This window comes from Mesoplodon mirus (genome assembly GCF_964341445.2).
Source record: "Mesoplodon mirus genome assembly, chromosome: 10".
NCBI lineage: Eukaryota > Metazoa > Chordata > Mammalia > Artiodactyla > Ziphiidae > Mesoplodon > Mesoplodon mirus.
The window spans coordinates 21,088,493-21,111,894 of record NC_138986.1 but is presented as its reverse complement, the minus strand read 5'-3'; the positions used below and the strand labels follow the sequence as shown (position 1 = coordinate 21,111,894).

Below are 23,402 nucleotides of genomic sequence, written 5' to 3'. Positions count from 1 at the left end.
GTTTAATTTGCACAAATTCAATCTATCAATGCATCCAGAGGAAGTTTTTGTCTGTGATTAACAACAAATTAATAATGCAAACAAGACCAAGAACAAAATTATAATGGGTTAATAAGACGTTGAGCTCTTTTGTACAAATGATCAGGTACTAATCCCAAATGAGGCTGGCTTTTCTTGAAGGTTGATGGAAACGGCCTGTATACCTCAAGATAACTTTATATACATTGTAAATTTATTTGAGATCCTAAAAGTAATATTTTCCTGAAAGCACTGTGCAGTATAAATTGATCATCTCATGAATTGGTATGAACCTTTGAGCCTTTTTTTAGATTCTAATTGTCTGTATGTTAATTAGGGTACAGGCTAAGCTGCTCTAACAGAGACCAAAAAGTGCAGTGGTCTAAACAAGCCACTTCCACGTGTTTGCTTCTTTTTCACATTGCAGTGCAGGGGTAGGTGGACTCTCCGGCATGGGTGGGCAGCACAGCTCCAGGCAGTCAGATAGGCACCCAGGTTCCTTCCATCTTGTTGCTCTTCCATCTCCGTGGATATCCTCATCTGCACGATCTGAGCTGGCTCACATGACCATGTTTAAGTTCTAGCCTGTGGAAGAAGGAAAGAGAGAAGGGAATACACACCCAGTCACTTTAAGTGTAAAAAGCAGACATTACAAACACCGCTTTTGCTCACATCCCATTGCAAGAACTCAGTCACACGGCTGCGCCTTGTCTGTAGGGAGGCAGAAATCTATAGCTGGGTATTCAGCTAAAACTCTGGGGGTTCTGTTTCTAAAAGGAAGAAGGGAGTATGGGTGGGAGGGGATAATTAGCAGTCTCAGCCACAATCTCTAGTCTCCAAACTAATGGAAAGGAGGCTTTTATTTTGTAGGCTTAAAAATGGATTTTTGTTTCTCAAAACACGAAAAAATACAGCTTTGCTTGTTGTTTTATTTTGCATCTCCCATTAAGATGGCCTTGTTTGTAACTGGCAGTATATCTTTTTTCATCACAGGAGACTTAGCCAGAGGCCCACAACTGAAGAATTAGAGCAAAGAAATATCCTGAAGCGTGAGTATCCTGTACTACACAGCGAATTCCTCGTGTAACCATGAACAAACTCCCTCTAGAGAAAATCCATTTGTCAGCAGGGAACCTTAATATATTTATGCACGAATGACTGAAATGGTCCATTTAGATCACATTTTTATATAATTATTTATATCATTTTAAAAACAATTTCTTGAAGTTTGTGTTTCATTTTATGGCTTTAAGCCTGATATACCCCAGAGCAGTGTCGTGGTTGTGACAGTTGTTTTTAAGAAAGATGAAATTTATTCCATGTATTCTTTCACCCAAATATTAAATAGAAGAAAATGCTCTAGTCTGCTTGCAACTAAATGTCAAAAAAAAAAAGACCAAAAAATCCACAAGGAAATAAATCAAACATTCCTATATTATTATTAATAATCGTTTGTTGCCAGGTTTAACAAATGACTCCCTTTAAAACAGCATTATGGGAAAAGGAATTTTTCAATCCATTTCATTTTCCTTTGTTATGATAACTCTGTTTGCCTCTTGAGTTATTTATAAGTTTTCAGCACTTAAGGAGTTCTCCATTCATTTTCCTACTTCATTTTCCCATTCTCTTTCCCCCTCTATTTTCTTGGACTTTACATTTTACTCATTGGTCCGGTCGTATTTACGTTATTATTGGAGTTCATATGTTGAAGCTATACAACGAATAGAGGTGGTTTGTTGTGCTGTAGTGGATCGATGTGGTTACTAACCACAGTGAGTTAAATAATGGATATTTTTAAATTGAGCCTAGCTGTAGTTTTCTGTATCATTAACCCAGTTTCAAAAGAGCTTTTTATTGTATGAAAAATCAAAGAGCAGGGATAGGCAGAACTCCAGAGAATACTGTAATAGTAATGAACCGCTGGCGTGCGGGAAATCTTTTTCAACCAGGCTTTTAGAGTGAAGTTGGCCTGTCTGGGTGATCCCCATTCTCCAAATGAGTTGTTTTCTTTCCTGAAGGAAAGAAAGATTTGAACAGCATATTTATACTACAGTTGCTATTACTAAGACAACCAGACAGTGAAGACTGAACAGTGGGATGAACTGCCAGTCTATGGGGTTCTTTCCTTGCAAGGTTTTTTTCTGGCCTTTTTTGAGCATAACTGGCATGGAACCCAAAGAAGAAGGACACAAGTGACCATCAGTGTGTAGAAGAGCCAGTTTGGAGATGGAAAAAGTCATGGCTAGATAAGAAAAAAAACCCAAAAACAACAACTGTGTTTAGCTTTCTGAGAAAGAATAAAAGCAACATCTCATTTTGACGACAAAACCAAACCAAAAAGGCTCATGGTTTCTAATAATAGGTTCCTGGAAAATATTTATGAATTAAATTGTAGATAAGCTCAAATGCAGTCCATAAGTTCCTAAAACACAGAGAGTGTATCTTATTGGCTGCCTGATGCAATACCTAGAAAAAAAGAAAGAGTGAATTCTGGGTAATTCTTTCCTGCTCCTGGGAGACAGACAGAGCCAAACCACATTGCTGTTTGGTTATTTGAGGAACTGTTTCATAGATTAGAAATTTATCACACATTGATCTTAAGTGCTGTGTTGGCTTTATACTCCATTTTCCTGGAGGTTGGGGAAAGAGTGAAAGGCCAAAGTCAACTTCAGATTTGACTCCAGCCTTTTTTTTTTACTTCCTTCTTAGTTTGTCTAAATGTGCTTATGCTGGAAACAAAAGACACGTTTCCAGTCTGGAGAAGCTGATAACTGGCTTATGATCTCCTGACATAACGTATGGCCAAGGGAAGCAGAAAAGAGAACTGGTGGAGGTCACCCAAAACATTCTGCTGAGCAGTCCCAGGGAACTGGAGGGCCAGAGCTGACAACACTTTATTCACTTCCTCTTTGCTTCTGTGTTCTTCCACATAGATTACTCTTGTTTGTTTGTTTTATCTCCATCTTTTGTTCAAAAGCAATATGATTGTCTATTTGAAGAAAAGTCTGTGTGTGATGTGGTGTGATTTTTAAGGACACTTATTTAACGAGGTCATCTTTTCTTGACAGATTAGGAAACTAATTCATAGCATAAAACATTCAGCAGTGCTCAAATCCAAGCCTGTCACTAGTTTAATAAACATGAATCAAATGGCAGTCAATGCTGATAGCATTAATTGGAGACCACAGGACAAATTTCATTTCTTAGTATCTTTCCCAGAATCACACCTAATTTGATCTCTTTCCTATTTTAATGCATCTAGGGTTTTTAAAAAAAACATATAGATTAAGTTAGACTTTAGAACTAGTTTCTTAATATTGTTAAAATAGAAAGCAAGTTTTGGTGTTTGCAGGATCAACTTTTGCTTATCAGGAAAAGAGATGTTTGTAGAACATCTTCTACAGGGTAGGGATAAAATATTCAGGTCCTCTGATACTATTTAGCTAGGACCGTAATTCCAGCTAAATCGTCATAGAGAAAACCTGTATTAAGCCATTGAGTTCTGCATGTATTTTTCCCCAGTGTTTTGTTATGTAATTTTTTAAGCATACAGAGAAGCTGAAATAATTTTACAGTAATACCCATATATCTACTATCTTTATTCTACCATTAAGATCTTACTTTATCACATATCTGTCCATCCATGGAGCCATCATTTTTTGGATGTATTTCAAAGTAGGTTTATAAATGTATTTTCATTTCTTACCAACACCCATATGGAAACATGTAAAACAGCAAAAAGTGAAACAATCCCACAAAAAAATGTTTGGCTATTTTTAATCCATCTTATCTGAGTTGGTGACTGAAGAATATAATAATACTCCAGTTGTTGGTACTTTGGTGCTTTTCTTTCTTCTCCTTTTCGCATCATCCGTGAAAGACTCTGGGCAGCACTTGGCAGGCAGGTTTCCTGTAGTGCCCACTGCTGTAAACTACGTGTATCGTTTGTATGCTTATGGCAAACGCTTTCCGTGGCTGTTCTGATACCTGCCCCTCTCTGCTCTGATGAGTTACTGAGGGTGGGATTTGTCAGTGAGCCAGTCACTTCCTTCATGAGTATCCCTCCAGTCTGTTTAAAGTGACCAGACGTGCTTCCATCCTACTTTATAATTAGCCCTCTAATAATTTTTTTTTAAAGTTCCAAAAACTCGGTGAATATTTGTTTTGTTTTGTTCATACTGCACGGCTTGTGGGATCTTAGTTCCCCGACCAGGAATCAAACCCAGGCCCTCAGCAGTGAAAGCACGGAGTCCTAACCCCTGGACCGCCAGGAAATTCCCTTGGTGAATTTTTTACAACCAAGTTTAAGGTTTAACCTTGACTCTTAGTAGAAGATTTAACAATGACTATTTAGTAAGATTCCTAGGAACAGTCACGTTGGCCTTCCTCCACCTCTCACCCTCTTCCTCTAACTTCTTTAGAGGCATAATTTCAAATATGGGAAATCTAAGGAAGTCAGTTCCTGATGTTAGAGAAGAATTCCCAATTGGTAAAATCCTGTTTATTTACAGTTGGCCCTTCTTTTTTTAAATATCACTAGCTGACACCTAGATGTGCAGCATGCTTCATAAAGCAAAATTATCTAACATTCTCTTCCAGGAAATTATGTTTTGTGTATTTCTTGAATACTGGAGCATTCGTTAGCTTTGAGTCATATTAGATATCCAGTATTTTGTCTTTGGAAAGTACCTTTGAAAATGTAGCATAATCATATTATAGGAAGAATAACTGAAATGTTTTAACAATTATATTTTTCTTTTTATTAATATCATCAAAGGCCTGACCCTGTAAAGCCCTAGTTTGAATCACATGAACCACAAGTTCAGTGTTTGTCTATTATATATAATTTACAATCCACATGCTTTATCCAACTCATATAAAGTAATTATTTGGGACTTCCCTGGTGGCGCAGTGGTTAAGAATCTGCCTGCCAATGCAGGAGACACGGGTTCAAGCCCTGGTCCGGGAAGATTCCTCATGCCTTGGAGCAACTAAGCCTGTGCACCACAACTACTGAGCCTGCACTCTAGAGCCCGCGAGCCACAACTACTGACCCCGCGAGCCACAACTCCTGAGCCTGCATGCCACAACTACTGAAGCCCACATGCCTAGAGCCTGTGCTCTGCAACAAGAGAAGCCAACACAATGAGAAGCCTGCGCACTGCAACCAAGAGTAGTCCCCGCTCACCACAACTAGAGAAAGCCTGCACACAGCAATGAAGACCCAGTGCAGCCAAATAAATAAAATTAATTAATTAATTAATTAATTTTTTTTTTTTTTTAAAAAGAGAGCAGCAGATGTCTGCCTGCATTCTGAGTCTCCCACTTCCTTTAAAAAAATAATAAAGTAATTATTTGACCCTAAAGATGTGTTTTAAGGATATCAAAGGATATATTGCAATTTATTTTGTGAAGCAATTAGAAAAACCTACAGTATTTTCGTAGGAAGAAATCCGAATTATAATCAAATTTTGTTTGACACTCACAGGCACTTAATGAAAGCATACTAACTAGTTGTTTCTTGTCTTGCAGGGTAATTTCAGTTTATGTTCATTCTTTGTCTAAATAACCAGACTGATCATCCTCTTTCTTATAAATTAAAATTAGTATTTCAGAAGAATGTCAAAACTTTTCCCTGTCCAGATAAGGAAAATTAATAGAGAATTTAGCATGTTCAGCTAGCAAATACAGATGTTGCAAATATTGAATACTGATACTGTATTCACAGTAAAAACAATCTTAGTGCTAAGAAGTCTGTTTGAATTTTAAAAGTAAATCTATCTGTTACAGAGGAGACTTTTCTTTTTCAGCCTTTTGGACGAGCCTTTATTCAGTGTGATTTTCCTTCAGTAGAATTCATAACAGCACTTTCTAAAAGACATTCTTTCGTAAGCATTGGTATCCAAGAATCTATGCTCACTTATCAAACAAAGTATGAGCTACAGGAATCAACAGAGGGAAGTTCATCAAATAGCAACCATTAAAATCCTGAGCAGTGTTTATTTCTTTTAAAATTCTGGACAACTTTTTCTTAATTCCATCTGTTGGACAGCGTTCATTTGAGTTGGCCTTTAAATTGTACTACTTGGTGAAGCACTAGAGAAAGAGAAGACTTTGGAAAGTTAGCATCACAAGAAAATAAATCATCTCCATCAACCGTACACCATAACCCCATTCAGAACATTCTGGTTTGAAAGCAAAGTCCAAAAAAATGATTACCTTCTGCTTCTATGGAAACCAAAGCAGACAAATCAAGTATTTTGCTTGGATTTGAATGGAAATCAGCAACTCAGACATGTATCAGGTGGTTCTAATTTGTTCTTTTGATGTGATTCAGATTTTCACACAAAGGCCAGATCCAGTAGTAAGTTTTTATCTGAATTCTGATAAATTGTGCTTATAAAAGCCTATGAGATGATCAGCAGTGAGGGGCTTTCACTGGAGTATGGGCACTCTTGTGGCTTTTTCAGAATAGAACAAGAAGTCAGGAAGCAAAAAGTTTTACAATTAGTAACTAAACCAATCCTATAAGGAAAAAAATAATATATCTGTAAATTAATGATTGATCCTTCTGCAGAATCTTTCGATAACTTTTTAAAGATGTTGGTGGAGTGTTTGATCAATATCCGTGAAGTCAAATAACTGTGGCCTGAGCTACTTTTCTGATTGTATAATCTTTTATAGTAACTAAGTCTTCATGCCTTTCCTCCCCTTCCCCCCCAATTAATAAACAGAAAAGAATGAAGAAGAGGAGCAAGAAGCAAAAATGGAACTTAAACGCAGACTCAGCAGAAAGGTGATGAAACTATGATGGTTAATGAGCATGTGTATTTTGAGATATACTTCATTTTTAAATTGCAAAACAGCACTTTACATGTAAATCTGATATTTAGGGATGATTATTCCTATTAGTCTACTGACTAATCACAGACATTAAAATCAATGTAATGTTTGCAATATGAATTATGTTTATATTAATGCATAATATGCTAATTTTGAAAAGTCGACAGTCAAAAGTTTTAAATTACATTTGCCAATTATGAAAATAACATATAATCTGTGTGAAATTTTTTTAAATGTCAAAAGGAACAAAAAAGACTAGAAAATCATGCAGACGTCTCCCATTCAGAGATAACCATTATTAACATTTCAATGTATAGTTTGTAAAAATGCTCACTGTTTCCATGCAGTTTTGGAAACACTGAATAAATACTTTGTTATTGCTAAAGATTCTGAGCTGGATGAGTAATTTATTAAGCGAACTTGATCATCCAGCTTGCCTGCTGCAGTGCCACCCAAATTGACGAATGGCTTACCTCCAAAACTCAGACCATTGTTTCTACCCATTTATGAAAATATAAATCTGATACCAGGGCCCTCGCTTTTTTCGGCAAGTGTTAAAATAATAATAATCTTTGGAAAAATTAAGCACTATCAGAGTTTATATTTCATTATAAACACCTTGCTCAGTAATTCTTCAGATATACCTTTCAAAGCTGAATAAGGCAGGATGAGTAAAATATGACATCTGCAGCAAAGAGTATGACCTGACCCACATTTATTTGGGCTGGCTGGGGAGTTCACAGCCAAAACATTCCAAGCCAGAAAGAAGAAGCACTCCATTCCCATGGAAAATTTGGAGACTGTATTTTGAGACGTTTTGGTTTTGATTTTTAGGGAAAAATAGCCTTAATTCATCTCTTTTTTCCCCCTCAGAGATCCCAAACATCAAACAATAATCAAGTTAAAAAAGACACTATAAACTGAATTTCTTGAGATGGCTCTTCTAGCAATTCAATGGCCATTAAGTTACCAGCTACAGATAAGCGGTAACCCCTCCTCCTTGCTCCAGCTCACCTCTGTCATACATATAGTCTTTTCTTAATCCATTTGGGTCCTTCTCGGAGACAGCAGAGCTGCCCTACCCCCACTAGCCTGTACCACACAGAGCTCCCTGCCATAGGTGCAAAATATTCCATAGAACTAATAGCTAACCTGTAACGGGCACAGCCCTGAGGGGCAAGACTAGATGGAGAACTTCTGACCTCTGTGACCATTGGTCACTTGCATTGTGGGAAGTCCCCAGAAGCAAGGGTTTCTCTACCTTCTTAATCCTACCTGCCCTAGAGAGGCAGTAAGAAGCTAGCAGTATAGATAGGACAGTAACTGAGAGTATAACAAAACCACTTAGATTTCTCCTCCCTTTGTCCATCACCTACCAGGGCTTTATGAAGATAGAAGGAGCTGCCGTTGCCTTATCCCAGGTCACGTAGGCTCAGGGTGTAGACCCAGACCTAAGAATCCTTGAATGCCTTGAATGTTAGAGCATTGACAGTTCAGCCTCTGGTTTTACTCAAGAGGAAATCAAGGAAAGGGGAGATTTTTGACCACAAAAACATCAGTTTTTTTTGTTTGTTTGTTTTGTGAGAGTGCTTAATTTTTCCAAAAATTGAACCTATGCAAATAAGGAATGCCTCCAAAGAGGACCACTTAAACCATGGATAGTCTGGCTGTATATAGAGTATATGTATGGAGAGAAAAATACTGAAAATGGACCCAATGGGCAAAACATAGGCCTGGGTCTACCTGTCTGACAATACTGTGACACCTCCCAACTGAGAAAGGCCACAAAAGCATGAAACTTAATAGCGGACAGTAGATGATTCCTGTTCAACCAGGGGCCAAGTTTCTTTAGTCTCTCAGGACAATCCCTGTCTGTTCTTGGGCTTGAGAAAGGACCATGAGAGGAAAACAAACACACACAGGGCAGGGTAGATTAAATATAACCATAAATTTGAATTTGACAAAAACCACAGGGGGACTCCGAGTTATTGGAAGTGTCTTAAGGTTGCAGCTGGGTTTAAGCAGTCGTGGCCTCACTGAAGTGCAGTTTTCCAGTGCGTCCACCCTCCTCATTGCTGCATATCAGCTTTTCTGGCCAAGGGTAAAGTCAGATCTGGACCTGTGTCCTTAGACTCTCATGGAAGACTGCCATAGGCACAGCCTTCACTGGACCATTCCTTTGTTGTAACTTTGTGCATTTCCGAATATGCAGTTTTAATATAGTAGGAACAGAGATTTTTATTCTCATTTCTATAAGTTGTAGGGCTTTTGTCTTGATCATTCAATCTTCAAACCAGCCATACTATATCTGGATTACTATTGTGTCTGTCCCCGTGTCAGAGATGACAGGCACCTTTATCACAGTGCCAGGCAAGGTGGGGAAAATAGCATAATGCAGATGGTTGCTAAAGACTGTGACCTATCTAACAATGGTGATTTTTATAGTTGCAAAATTAGGGCACACTGCTTTCTAGTTCTCATTAGAAACTCCCAAGATGCTGCTGCCTTTTTTTTTTTTTTTGATATCTGAAAGTGACCTTATGTAACCATAACTTTGAAGTACTCTATAGAAAACGTGCCACCATGAGGCTGTACATGGTTTACTGAACTCATCCCTATCCTCCTGCAGCTCAGCCTGAGACCCACAGTGGCAGAGCTGCAAGCTCGAAGGATCCTGCGGTTTAATGAGTATGTAGAAGTCACCGATTCACCTGACTATGATCGCCGGGCAGACAAGCCCTGGGCCAGGTTAACACCTGCAGACAAGGCAAGACCTCAGTGGCTTGAGCCATGATTTTATTTATGTATGATTTTATTGTTTTTCTAAAAGCTCCAATATCTACTTACTGCTTACTTAGTCATCTTAGGAGACTAGGTATTATCAAATATCCCAATAATTTTCTGCCTTTGATTATTTAAGACACTTAGGTGATACATTTAATAATATCAACATATTTCTTTCAACTAAGTCTCATAAAAAACTTGTTCTTTGTTACCATATAACCTGCCTGCGTTCAAACCCGGATTGGGGTGGGACATGTTTCCCACAGCCATGATTTATCCTTACTCGTAGAAAATATAACTTATACAAGTTACTCTTTTAAAGGGATACGTTAACAGTGGAAAAGGTATTGATCTCTAATCAAGACTGGCACACTTTTTCTATAAATGGCCAGAAAGTAAATATTTTAGGCTTTGTGGGCCGTCCAGTCTTTGTTGAAGTAGCTCAGCTTTGCCTTTGTAGGATGAAAGCAGCCATAGACAATGTGTAAGTGAATGGATATATATGTGGTCCAATAAAACTATATTCATAAAAACAGATGGGGGGGTGGTGGGATGAATTGGGAGATTGGGATTGATAGTATATATACTAATATGTATCAAATAGATAACTAATGAGAACCTGCTGTATAGCACAGGGAACTCTACTTCACAGTAGAAACTAACACAACATTGTAAAACAACTATACCCCAATAAACATAAATCAATAAATTAATTAATTAATTAAAATAAACCATATGATGGGCCACATCTGGCCTATGGGTCATGGTTTACCAACACTTAATCTATATCATGGCTGACAGTTCAGGATAACTGAGATATATAGAGGGTTCCATCATGAAGAAAGACTAATTATTTTATGAGTACCATGGTTACATAAAGAATTTTGCCAACCATTTGTTTGTTTTTAAATTCTTCACTTTACAATTTTCCTGATCTCCCAAATAATGGTTTCTAATTTCTGTCTCTAAGCAAAATTCCATATTGAGTAATCTCATGCCGCACCCAGTCTTAAAGCTAGAACTAGGTATTTAGTTACACTCTGTGCTGATGCCCTCTAATAGGAGATTTCATTCTGTAAAGCACCTACTATGTATCAAGCTCATATTGGAGATATAGATTCAGTAATTATTAGCTCATAAGAAGAAATGAAAACTAGAAAGGAGTAAGATTACAAAGGAAGAATGTGCAGAATGAAAACAGAAGGGAAGGAGGCTGGGAATAGAGCCCGAGAAACCCAACACGAAGAGACATTAGAAAAATACTGAAAAGAAATGTCTGTGAGGTGGGGAAAGAGAAGATGTAGCCCGGCAGCCTAGAAAGGGGAGTGTCAGCTCACAAGTGGTTAGTAACATAGTGAAAGGAGGCATTTTAGCTGACTGACTGTGGTGGGGACCATGAGAATAAAACACAACCTCAAGAGTCTTGCTGTGAAGAAGAGGTATGATAAGGTAGTCACTTGAGGGAAAATGATTGTGGAGGCTGAACGCTTGAGTGAGTAGAATTGAAAAATAAGAATATCAAGGGAGTGATTTTTTAATTTATGGGAAATACCTGAGCAATCTTTTATGCCATGAGGAAGGAGCCAAAAGAAAGGGAAAGTTTGCCTATATAGGAGAAAAAGTTAGTAAGTGCTAGAGTAGGGCATAATCAGTGGTGCAGCAGGTCAAGGATTATGCAGAAAAGGCAAGGAGGAAACCCTTGAGGTTGGGATGGAGAACACAGACTGAGGAATGTGCCCTAAAGAAGGAGGCTTCCCCCACGCAAGTGATATCCCTCAGATCGAGGGCAGCCATGAGGGCATGAAGAAGACTGTGATACTCAGGTCGTGGGGCAAGCTTAACATCAGTCAGTACCACATTTCCTGTAGGAAACAGCAAGTTTATGTGTTACCAAGAATTGCCTGTTAACTACTTCATGTGATTTCTTGCCCTTAGGCAAGAGTGACTCAGGTCACTTAGTGTTATTCAGCTGACAAATGGGCTGCTCTGGAGGGTCCGAGGTGGCTTGTTTACATATCTGGTGTCTTGGTGAGGATGGCTCAGAGGCTAGGCTTTTTAGCAGCTGGGCTCAGCCAGGGCTGTCCACCAAAGCACTGACATATGGCCTCTTCAGCATGGTGGCCTCAGAGTTGTCAAGCTTCTTACATGGCGGCTGGCTTGTCCCAGAGCAAGTGCCCCGAGAGAACCAGGTAAAAGTTGCATGGCCTTATCTGACCCAGCTTTAGAAGGCACGCAGCCTCGCTTCCACCACATTCTGTTAGTTCCCAGCAAGTCATAAGGTCAGCTCAGATTCAAGGGAAGGGAAATTAGCTCTGCCTTTCAGTGGGGGAGTGGTGGCAAGGTCATATTGCAGAAGAAATGTGAGCTGGAGTTATGATTGCTGCCATCTTTGGAAAATGCAGTCTGCCATATCCACCATTCCCAGTTATCACGTTACTCAAATGTTGAATTTCAGAAAGGCAGGTAGGGCGTGGCCGGTAAATGATTAAAATCAGAGCAATGCAAAGTATACAAGCAGTGAGAGTCTAAATGATTAACCACCCTCATATGGAAACTACATTTTCCATACTCTAGAAATAGTCCTTCCTAACTCTTGTCTGTTCGTGGAAGGTAAAGTTTGTCCACCTCTAGCTATAACAGAGAGGATTTTTCTTTTTAATTTTGTGTTGAAACAAAAATAGATTTTTGTGCTGGACTTCTAGGCTGGAGGGGAGATGTACTTGGTTGAGTTTTCTTCTACAGGATTAATGTCTCTTCACGAGTAATTTGAAGGCACATGACTTTCACATCTCCCCTGCAGATAGAACCCTGAGCCCCAGAGCACAGCCAGAGGCCCTCCCTGCTCACATCTGAGTCTCATTGTCTCCCTTTGGCATTGTCTCTCCCATTAACCCTGAGACCTTTGAAGGTCTAAAGGACTGCATTTTTAGAACCGGATTTGTATTGTAGGTTTTTTCTCCTTGAAGAAAAATAAGAATAATTTCTTTTAGAAAGAAAAAAATGTTGTATACTTTTAAAAGATAGAAAATAGAGAAAAGGCAACAATGTAAAATGCTTTTAATGTATAGTACTTCGTATATACACAAGTGACTTGTGTTTATTGGCAAAAATCAGAATATTCAAAACTACAAGAAGAGGAAATAATAACTACAGTGCACATCAATGCATGGTATTTTTAAGAATTTGTAAAAATACTGTTTTCAACCTAACACTGAAAAAAATCATCTGTTTTCTCTAGATGTTAAAAAATTTGTATAATGTAATGTTATAGCCCAGAGATACTAAAACTATCAATAGTCTGAGTATATATTTTATATTAGAATGAAAACCCATGCTAATCATTATTATCGTAACAAGCATTTCTGGATTTCTGTTGCTTTTTACTTTAAAATATTCATAATATATGATGATAAGATTTATAATAATATATTTTTTCCAGTAAGTTAATCAGTATGAAAGCCTATAATTTACCTTTATATTAAAAAAGAATTTTACTTTTTAATTTTTAAACTATATATCCCATTTAAAGAAAAAAAACTATTGAAAGTAAATATTTCTACCTCTGCTCTCAAAATAAACACTGAACTTCCTGCCAGCCTAAAGGAGCCATCCTTCTCTCTCTTTTCTTAGTACTATTTTCTTAGCCCCACTAAGATACCACTTTGCATTTAAAATTTTTTTGAACTTCAAATGTAAAGAAAAGGGGTCAGTAGCCAATTAGTCAATAACCAATCAATGCCCATTCTATGAAAACACTGTGCTGGTGTTGGACATATATACACTACCAAACGTAAGGTAGATAGCTAGTGGGAAGCAGCCGCATAGCACAGGGAGATCAGCTCGGTGCTTTGTGACCGCCTGGAGGGGTGGGATAGGGAGGGTGGGAGGGAGACGCAAAAGGGAGGGGATATGGGAACATATGTATATGTATAACTGATTAAATTTGTTATAAAGCAAAAAAAAAAAAAAAAAAACACTGAACTCACTGCATATATGAGAGTTTAGTGATCCCTACGGTATTAATTAATAATATGGAAGCTGTTCTCCACTGTTGGCTATTTTTCACGATACTAAACGAAACCTTTGTGTAAAAAAAAATAATAATAATAATAACATGTTTATAAATGACTGTCTCCAGGCATGTGAGCAAGGAAATGGGAGATGAAGACATAGAAATTGCCAAGTATGATACCCTTGAAATATATACACATATATTTTCCTCATATGTGTATCTATGAGAAAGAGAATCTCTGACTAGATTGTTTGCAATAAAGAGAATAATGCTTTTAGAAAGCTATGTGGGATTAATAAAATTATGTCATGCAATAAAGATTTTAAATCTAATATTATAAGTGATAAAAGTGCATCTATGTATGTCTCAATGATAGAAAATGGCAAGAGGTAGAAAATATTTGGATAAAATAATAGACTGAAGGGCCTCCCTGGTGGCGCAGTGGTTGAGAGTCCGCCTGCCGATGCAGGGGATACGGGTTCGTGCCCTGGTCTGGGAGGATCCCATATGCCGCGGAGCGGCTGGGCCCGTGAGCCATGGCCGCTGGGCCTGCGCATCCGGAGCCTGTGCTCCGCAACGGGAGAGGCCACAACAGTGAGAGGCCCGCATACCGCAAAAAGAAAAAAAAAAAAAAAAAATAGACTGAAAATTCCACTTAGTATACATATAATCTGCAACTAGAAAAATAGATGTATAGAGTTCGTTAAAAAAAAAAAAAAAAAGAAAACACTGTGCTGGGTATTCTGGGGAATCTCATAGACCTGGTAGTCTTGTTAAACTGCCCAAAATGGGAAAGAGAAGTAGTGGGGAAAATGCATTCTTAATTGTGAACTTGATTGAGCTTAAATCACCTTTAACATAAAATTTTTAATTTTAGAGTATCTGTGCTTGGATAGAGCACTAGAAACAGATACACATAGAGTAAGATATCTGTGGCCTCTATAAGATATACATGGCCTATATAGATATAGATATCTGTGCTGGAGGATGAGCCCTAAGGTGACAAGTAGAGCCAGAGAAGGCCATCAACTTGCCTTGAAGACCAAAGCGCCCACAGCAGTTGCCATCTTCCTGGGGTAAGCCATGGAAGCTCCATGTAGAGAGGAGAGGGCAGGCTGTGGAGCAGGGCACTTCTGGGTTTGATTCCTCCTTGGCCACTTGGTAGATGTTTGACCTTGGCCAAGTCATTTAACTTGGGTTTCCTCACTAGTAAAATAGAGCTAATTGTATCTATCCTGAGAATTTAGTAGATTATCTATAGAGTTCCAGCTCCTCAATAAATGATAGCTCTTACCAGTATTACTTTCATGGTCAGGCTTGATAATCTAAGCTTTGTTCCCCATTGGTGACATTTTCATTACTCATTGAAGCCTCAGTTTACAGTCTAGTCTAAATTTATCCAATGAAAGAGAATCTGGAATTTTTCAGATGATACATGGGTTTGTCCAAGTTACTCAGTAGTCATTTATTAAAACCCTTTTAATATATTAAATATTGTCTTAGATACTGGGGATATAAAGATGAATAGAACATACCACCCTCCCAGGAATGCACTGTCTAAATAGGTCCTAGGGAAGACTGAGATTTTAATTCCATACAGAGACGTTCTTTGGCTTATTCATGGTTGCCCAGGCAGCAGAGAGTACACTTATCTAACCATGGCGTTGAGCTTGATGGTTGATGGTCAAGAAGGTGGTCAAGCTTGATGGTCAAGAAATACCCTCCATGTTAAACATCAGATTTTTATCAAAGAAATAAGCAAAGACATCAAAACGATGGGAGTTCTAGTTAATCCTCATAGCTTAGGTGATTTGAGAAGGCAGCAAGTCCATATATTCAACAAATCACCTCTTGCTTCTGGCCAGGCTGACCCCTGAGCTGACTGGGAGTGATAAGCAGACCTTCCATCACCAGTCATCACGAGTCAATCTTAAACTTAGTTCCCGTCATTTTTGTTTCCTTTTTCCTTTCTATAATTCTCATGCTACCAAACAACACTACATATTTGGTGCCAGTACTGTCTCTTGTGGACTTGTTTTGTTTCAGTCTTAGAAACACCTAGTCTTGGCCGAATGACTCCCCATTGTTGACCCAACTCAGCACCATTCAGACTTCAGTCCCACTACATCAGCCTACCTCTTTCTATCCCATTATCTTTCAAAAAAATATCAGTCCCCTTTACACTTATGTGAAGAGTTATTAGACTTAAACTCTGGTCTCGTTTGTATAGAAGAGAGTTAAGATTATTGTACATGTATTTCCCTAACATAAAGGGTATTTAATTACTTTTTTCCTCTCAAAACTCTCAGGAAACCTTCTCTTTAAAAATAGTAAGAAGGGGACTTCCCTGGCGGTCCAGTGGCTAAGACTCCACACTTCCAGCTGCAGGGGGCGCAGTTTCGATGCCTGGTCAGGGAACTAAGTTCCCGCATGCTGCGCGGTGAGGCCAAATAAATAAATAAATATAAAAATAAATAAATAAATAGTAAGAGGAAATAACTCTTGGAATAAAACTGCGGTCTTCAGTGAATTTTTAAAATGAGTATTGCATTTCTTTAACTGCCTATAGTCACATCTACCTGATACATATATTCAAACAACCAGCCCCTGTAATTTCACATCACATTCATTGCCTATAACTGACTCATCATTTCTAATTACAAGCTAGCACACACAACATGGAGATATGAGACAATTATCTGGATGACTTAGGCCCTGAAGCTCATTTTATTGGAAAGAGCATGGGACTTGAAGTAAGAAGGCCTATCTAGCACCATGCGAAGTCACTACAGTATTACTGACTGTATCCCCTGTGCTATACATCACATTCGTATGACTTATTTATTTTGTAACTGGAAGTTCGTACCTCTTAATCTCTCTCACCTATTTTACTCATCCCTCTGCTACACCCCTCCCACCCCGGCGACCACCAGTTTGTTCTCTGTATCTGTAAGTCTGTTTCTGTTTTGTTATGTTTGTTCATTTGTTTTGTTTTTTAGATTCTACATATAAATGAAATCATATGGTATTTGTCTTTCCCTGTCTGACTTAGTTTATTTAACATAATACCCTCTAGGTCCATCCATGTTGTTGCAAATGGCAAGACTTCATTCTTTTTTATGGCTGAGTAATATTCCATTATATATATATGCACCACATCTTTTTTATCCATTCATCTGTCAATGGACACTTGGGTTGATTAAGGAAGACTTTTTGATAGATATTAATTGGTGATGAATATAGAGAGTTTTTGCTATTTTAGCTGGGTATCAGCCAGATACTGGTTCGGGGTATCAATTTTTACATTGAGTGAAATAAAGTATCTCACTGTTGATCTCACTTGTGAAACAAGATATATAGTCTTATCACAGGGAACTTGGGCCCAGAAATATTTCTCTACTTGATTCATCCTCTTCCAAAAAATCATTAGCAAGAACCACTGCCACAGTCCCCAGCCTCAGGCTCCTCGTAGAAACTACCGGGGCTGAGGAATATATTTGGAGAGACAAACAATCTACGACTATAGGATTTAAACATAACATTGAAAGCAGCATTGGGGAAAAGCTTGTATATTGCAGAGTGATAGCTAGTGATGGGAGAAAGGCAGAGAGAGGCCTCAAGGCTTTCTTCTGTCTTTTCCCTTTTCTAAAATACATCATTTTCCAACCACAAAGTAGATTTTCTTATCTCTCTGTAAAGCCATTCTCTGTGGTTTGTAATGTCCTTCTGTTTCAGCTGAAGAGTCCATTTCTCAGAGTTTATGGGGATGCTTTTAATAGTATTTTTTCATTTACATGAGGAAAAACTTCTTCCTAGAAAAATTAGGAAATAAAGATAAGCACATAGTTGAAACCGAAAAACCATCCATGATCCAGCCAGTATTGCTAATACATAACTAATGTTAACATTTTGATGAGTATCTCAGCTTTTCAACCTGAAAGGACATAGCATCTCTTCCAACCCCAGCATGTACATGACATGGATTATGTGTTCAATAAATAGTAAGAGTAATAGGATTCTACTTGATATTTTCTTTGAATGGCTTGAAGTGTTGTGCTGAAATTTTTAATTCTAATTGTCTAAACTTTCAATATAAAAGAATAAATAGCAATTGCCTTCTCTGTAGCTCTGTGGTAGCTCGTCAAAGCCATGTTGCTGTGGGTGGTATGACGTGCAGAACTTTCATAGGAAAATGATATTGTTTCTCAAAAAATCTCATGACCTGTGCTATCCTTGTGGTCATCGAGGATGGGGGATGTGGGTGACTCATAGATCAGGCCCCAGGGTGAGTTTGGCAAAGGCCTCCTTCATCTCTGCCTTGTCAGTGTCACCTGAAGGAAATCTGTCCTGGTTTTTGTTTGGCTGTAGTATTGACATTTCATTAGTCATACCTTTACCTAGTAGAAATTAGAAATGCCTTTCTCCAAGACATTTCATCAAAGAATATCTGCTTCATTGATGCTATGTATACTGAGGAAATATGTGATCTAAATAACAATTCAGTTTATCTATTTTTCCTATTTAGGCGGCAATAAGGAAAGAACTAAATGAATTTAAAAGTACAGAAATGGAAGTTCATGAAGAGAGTCGACAGTTTACCAGGTAGGTAAACAAAATGCAGTTGAGCAAACTAAAAATGAGTAAGATGGTCAATTTATGTTACATGTATTTCATCACAATTAAAAATTTCTTAAAAATATAGTTTAACACAACACCCACTATCTAGTGAACATTTCTAAAATTAAGTCTTTTTTTTTCTTTCAAAGAAGTGTGAATCATTCTAAAGGGCTATGTTTTCATTTCTTTCTTAGTTTTATTTTCTGGCCCCCAAAACAAGTATCAGCATCATTTATTCTGCTCTTGAAGAGACTCAGTTGAAGTTTTATACCCAGAACAGATGCTGGTGAGAGCCAGTGTGGGCACATATGTGTCTGCTTTGAACTCACATAACTTAGAGAGGGTAGAAACTCAATTTTTAGAAGACGTAGCTTAGAAAGGAATCCGAGTTTTAGTGCTGCCACAGAAGATCACTATACTCCTACCATTTTCCCTCCCAACACACTTCAGTTTCACAAGCTGCTAAAACCAGAAGGGACCTGAGTGATCGTGTAGTCTGACACCCCTACTTCACAGGTGTTCTGTTTATGTCTCTCATGGGTTTACGTGCTTTGCTATACGTAACAGGTGTTATATAAGATTTTTCAAAGAATGTGCATGCGAATCAAATCTTTGAAACTTGAATTGTTAAAAAACATACCAAGACAGATGATTACGTGAAGAATACCATGGTAGGTCTTTCTGGAAAGCAAATACTGATCCCAAGACTAGAAACAGCCTCAGTAGGGCAGCCATACATCATGGTGTGACAACATCTGCAGTGGTTCCTGTTGGTGGTGGTGTTCCCTGCTGGGGAGCGTGTCCCACGATAAAGGAAGTGATGATGTATCTTCATAATTTAATAGCAAATCCCTTCCCTGAGGTTTATGGGGGCCTGCTTGCTCCATAGCTATTGGTCCTATAATAATGTCTGGCATGTAGAAGAAACTCCCCTTTCTCCTAGGGATAGTTCTTCCTTATTTGTTTTGTTTTCTCCTGTATCATATTTATTTGTAAATGCATGTAGGGCTTTTAGACATCCTGAATATATAGACTTTTTCTCTATTTGAGTGCTTTATCATATGATAATCTACTCTTGGACCCATCACCTTCCCATATCAAGCAGACCTATTTGTCCTCTCCTTTTCTCCCTTCCACTTCTGGGGTCAGGAAGAGTTCATGCTAATATCTGACACTGTGGTCACACTTCTCCAGTTAAGTTGATCATCATAAGGCAGCTGGATATTTATGGTGACATTGAGCTGGCTGGGACCTCCAGGAAACTGGGAAGATGTCACGTGTTTGTGTCGTTGAGTCCTGACCCTGAGAGTCCTGAGATGTAGTGACTGCACCCAACCCAGTTTTTGACATTTAGGATAGTTTTACATCTGTATAGTTTTCCTAGGAATTGTAATAATTGATTAACTCATTTTCATTTGATAGCATTGTATGAAGAATAAATTACAATAGAAAATAATCAAATTTTTAAAATGCACTTATACGAAAGTTCTCATTTTATGAAAATTAAACATTTATACTCAAATAGGTCCTTCTTCTTCTGTTGTACACTGTGACCAAGTAAAAAAAATAGGATGTAGGGAGAAATGAAGTTCATTTCTTTTTTATCTATGTATTCTTATGTACACAAATAATATATTCTAATGAAGCATTCAAACATCACAAAAATCTATCAAGGAAAAGTGAAAACTTCCTTCACTCCTTCCCCAAATTCATCCCCATTCTCACAGGAACCACTGGTAAAAGTTTGGTGTAGATCTTTGTAGACAGTTTTCTGTACATTCACAAACATGTATATATATGTGATATATGTGTACGTACTTATATGCATTTATGTACCCCTCTCAGTTATACACAAAGACAGCATCTAGAAAATCTGTCCATGTTAGCATATATTTCATTCATTTGAATGACTCTATGGCATTTCATAGATAATACAGTATGCTGTAAGTTGTTGAACAATTATTCTATTGATGGATGTTTATGAAAATTTCAGTTTTCCATTATTTAAACAATGCTACCTTGACTTTCTTTGTAAATACACTCTTTTGCATACATGCCAATATTTCTGTAGTATACGAGTATTTGCTATATCCACTAAATATATATTTTTTAACATTTTGAGAGATTACTATTCTCTTGTCTTTCCAAAGGACACAGTTTTCATTGCGACCTCCAGTTTATGAACATGACTGCTCTACTCACCTTCATCAGCATTTTGGGGTGGTGGGGGTTCTAAAGAATGAACAATAATATCCTATTTCATTGATTTCTATAAGGTTAGGCATTTTACATATTTTTATTGATTTTTTTTCTAATTTGATGTGCTTTGACCAGTTCTCTTTGGAGTTGTTTGTCTTTTTCATATGGATTAGTAAAACTTCCTTAAATATTGTGGATATTGGCCCTTTGTTACATGTGTCACAATACTTTCCCCCAATCTGTAGTTAATGTTTTAACTCTTTTTATGGTCTTTTGTTTAAATTTTTGCATATTCAAATTTGTCTATATTGTTATGTTTTAGTTCATTATTTTGTGTCTTATGGAGGATGGCCAAGCTTATAAAACTTATCTTTGATTTTTATATGTGCTTTTTTTTAGTACTTAAATCTTTCATTCATCGGGCATTTATTTGTATGTATGATTCAAGGGAGTAAACTAACTTTACTGTGTTCTATTTTTGTTGTTGTTGTTGAGTTTCTTTGTTCTAAATCAATTATCAATTGTCCCTATGCCATTTGTTTCCCCCTTTATGTGAAATTCTTCTTACTAAAAGAAGACCATTAAGGATCAATTTCCAGATTCTGTATTGGGCTCTAATGAGCTGTTGTCTGTCCTGGCACTGTGTCACACAGTTTAATTAGAATAGATTTGTAGTATATTTTTAAATCTGATGGAGTCTTTTTCACCTTTAAAATTCTATTGGCTATTTTTCTGTATTTATTCATCTGTAGAAATTTGGAGTGTTTGTGTGTGCCGTAAAATAGTCGATTGTTATCTTCATTGTTTAAGCAAATATTAATAGATGCAAACAGGGATGACTGCATTTCAAGAGAAAATCATAGGCTTTTTTTTTTTTTAACAGCTGATACAAAGGTAAGCTTTAAAAGTTTTCCCAAAAATGTACTGGTTAACACTATTTAAAATGTCTTTTAAAGACACTGGTGGGGGAAGGGGTGAATTAGGTGAAGGGGATTAAGAGGTACAAATTTCCAGTTATAAAATAAATAAGTCATGAGAGTGTAATGTACAGCATGGGGAATATAGTCAATAATATTGTAATAACTTTGTATGGTGACAGATGGTAACAGCCTTATCATGGTGATCACTTCATAATGTATAAACATACTGAATCACTATGTTGTATATCTGAAACAAATATAATATTAAAAGTCAATTATAGTTCAATTTTTTAGAAAATTAAATTTCTGGATAAGGAAAAATTAAATATTCATATCACTAAGACAAATATTCCTTGCTTAAGTATTCTTTAAAACTTGGCAGTAAAGCAAATGTCTCCTGTGATTTTTCCATCAGTGTATATTACATCATTAGAATTGTATTCCAGTAGAGAAATATTTAGGCTCTGAGATATAAAAATAATACTTATGATTTTTTAAGTTGTTTTTGGTATTTCTTTTAAAAGGTGAAAGGTTTGGTAAATACTGCTGAGTCTTATCAAAATAATACAAACATATGACAATGTTTTACATTTAGAAAATTGCTCATATAGGAGATGGTGGTGCCCTTATTCTCAGCCACGCTTGGAAGGAATAAACATTCCATGGATCATGACCTGGCCATTTAAATGCAACCCAGATAGAGAGCAGCTCACTTATTAGCCTTTCTCATTAGTGCCAGATGTTATCTCCTTATATCAAGTAAGCCTTCCCTTCAAAATCTAAACCTATTAACTGCCTGTGATTTAGAGTGGTTCATAAAAGGGTTGAGACAGCCCTGCTTCTTCTGGCCAGGCACCCCTTCATCCAGTGATGATCTCCCACACAGTGATGTATCAGTCAACACTGGGAGGATGCGTTCCTCTACACAGCTTCCTTTGCTTCTGTATCTCTGTAGAGAGTCACAAAAAGCTGGTAACCTTGGTTGCCTCTGGGAGGGAAATCAGATGACTGGGGCAGGCATGGTGGGGGAGACTTCACTATTCACCCTTATGAACCTTTTGAATTTTTAAAACATAAGAATTTATTACCTAGTCAAGAAAAAAAAATTAAGAGAAAAAAATGAAGGATCCATTTCCGAAGTCCTCTTTCTGTAATTGAGGAGTCCATCATGGTGGCTTTTCATGAGGAGTGTGCTGGCAGTAATACTGTGGTACTCCTGCTCTTCCTGTACCGAGAAGACACCTCTGAAAACTCCATCCTGGAGTACGTTCTCTGCATGTTTGACCTGAAGAGGGATTGTAGTGATCCACTCTTTCATCTAATTCCCCCAGTTTCTCCAGATGGCTCTTGGAATTGGAATGCATTCTGGGGTCATGTGAGAAACATGAGGATAAGTGGTCCCCATAAGAATTCATCCTTTGGCCTGCAAGGTACCAGGCTTTAACCTCTGTTCTTTAGAACGCTTGCTGCCTGTCCAGACACATACTGTTTTTTTCTCCCCCTCAGCAGCTGCCCACCCAGCCTACTGTTCAAAACCCAGAAGACCATTTGAAGAGCACTGTACTATTAAATGGGGCCATTGCATTCTGGAAACAGATCACCATGGCAAAGAAAACCCACTTCCCTTTCCATAGTAAATGGGATTTCTACAGTTTAAAATAATTCTCTAAATTATAAAGACATGTAAATTGTTTGAAAAAAATTTACGTAAAAACTAAACTTTAAAATGGTTACAGCTGAGTGGTAAGATCTGTGGTTAGTTATAACCTTTGGATATTTTCTGATTTCCAAATTTTTTTAAATGTCAACATGTATCAGATTTATAATCAAGAGAGAATATTGCTTTTAAAAACAAACTTTGAATTTTGTAAATAAGAACATTTTTAGAGTGCGCAAAGTAGCATTTTCATATATATAATTTTATTAGCTTTTAAATTATTTGCTTATTATATTAAGCAAAGGATCATTAAATTGACAACTCTTAGAGTCAAAATGGACCTCGAGAGATT

The 23,402-nt window shown here is 37.4% G+C and overlaps 1 protein-coding gene across 5 annotated transcripts in view; it reads left to right on the top strand.

Moving 5' to 3' along the window:
* PHACTR2 (phosphatase and actin regulator 2) overlaps window positions 1-23,402 on the top strand; it is a gene marked incomplete at both ends in the record, with an annotated part of 271,583 nt that overhangs the window by 235,077 nt on the left and 13,104 nt on the right. For 4 of the 5 annotated variants that reach the window (XM_082634244.1, XM_082634242.1, XM_082634245.1 and 1 more), the window contains 4 exons: window positions 1,012-1,067; window positions 6,753-6,814; window positions 9,491-9,628; window positions 18,183-18,263. In XM_082634244.1, coding sequence (XP_082490370.1) covers window positions 1,012-1,067; window positions 6,753-6,814; window positions 9,491-9,628; window positions 18,183-18,263 — 337 coding nt within the window. Of the gene's footprint in view, window positions 1-1,011; window positions 1,068-6,752; window positions 6,815-9,490; window positions 9,629-18,182; window positions 18,264-23,402 lie in introns of those variants that run through there. The other variant, XM_082634241.1, reaches the window with a different exon arrangement.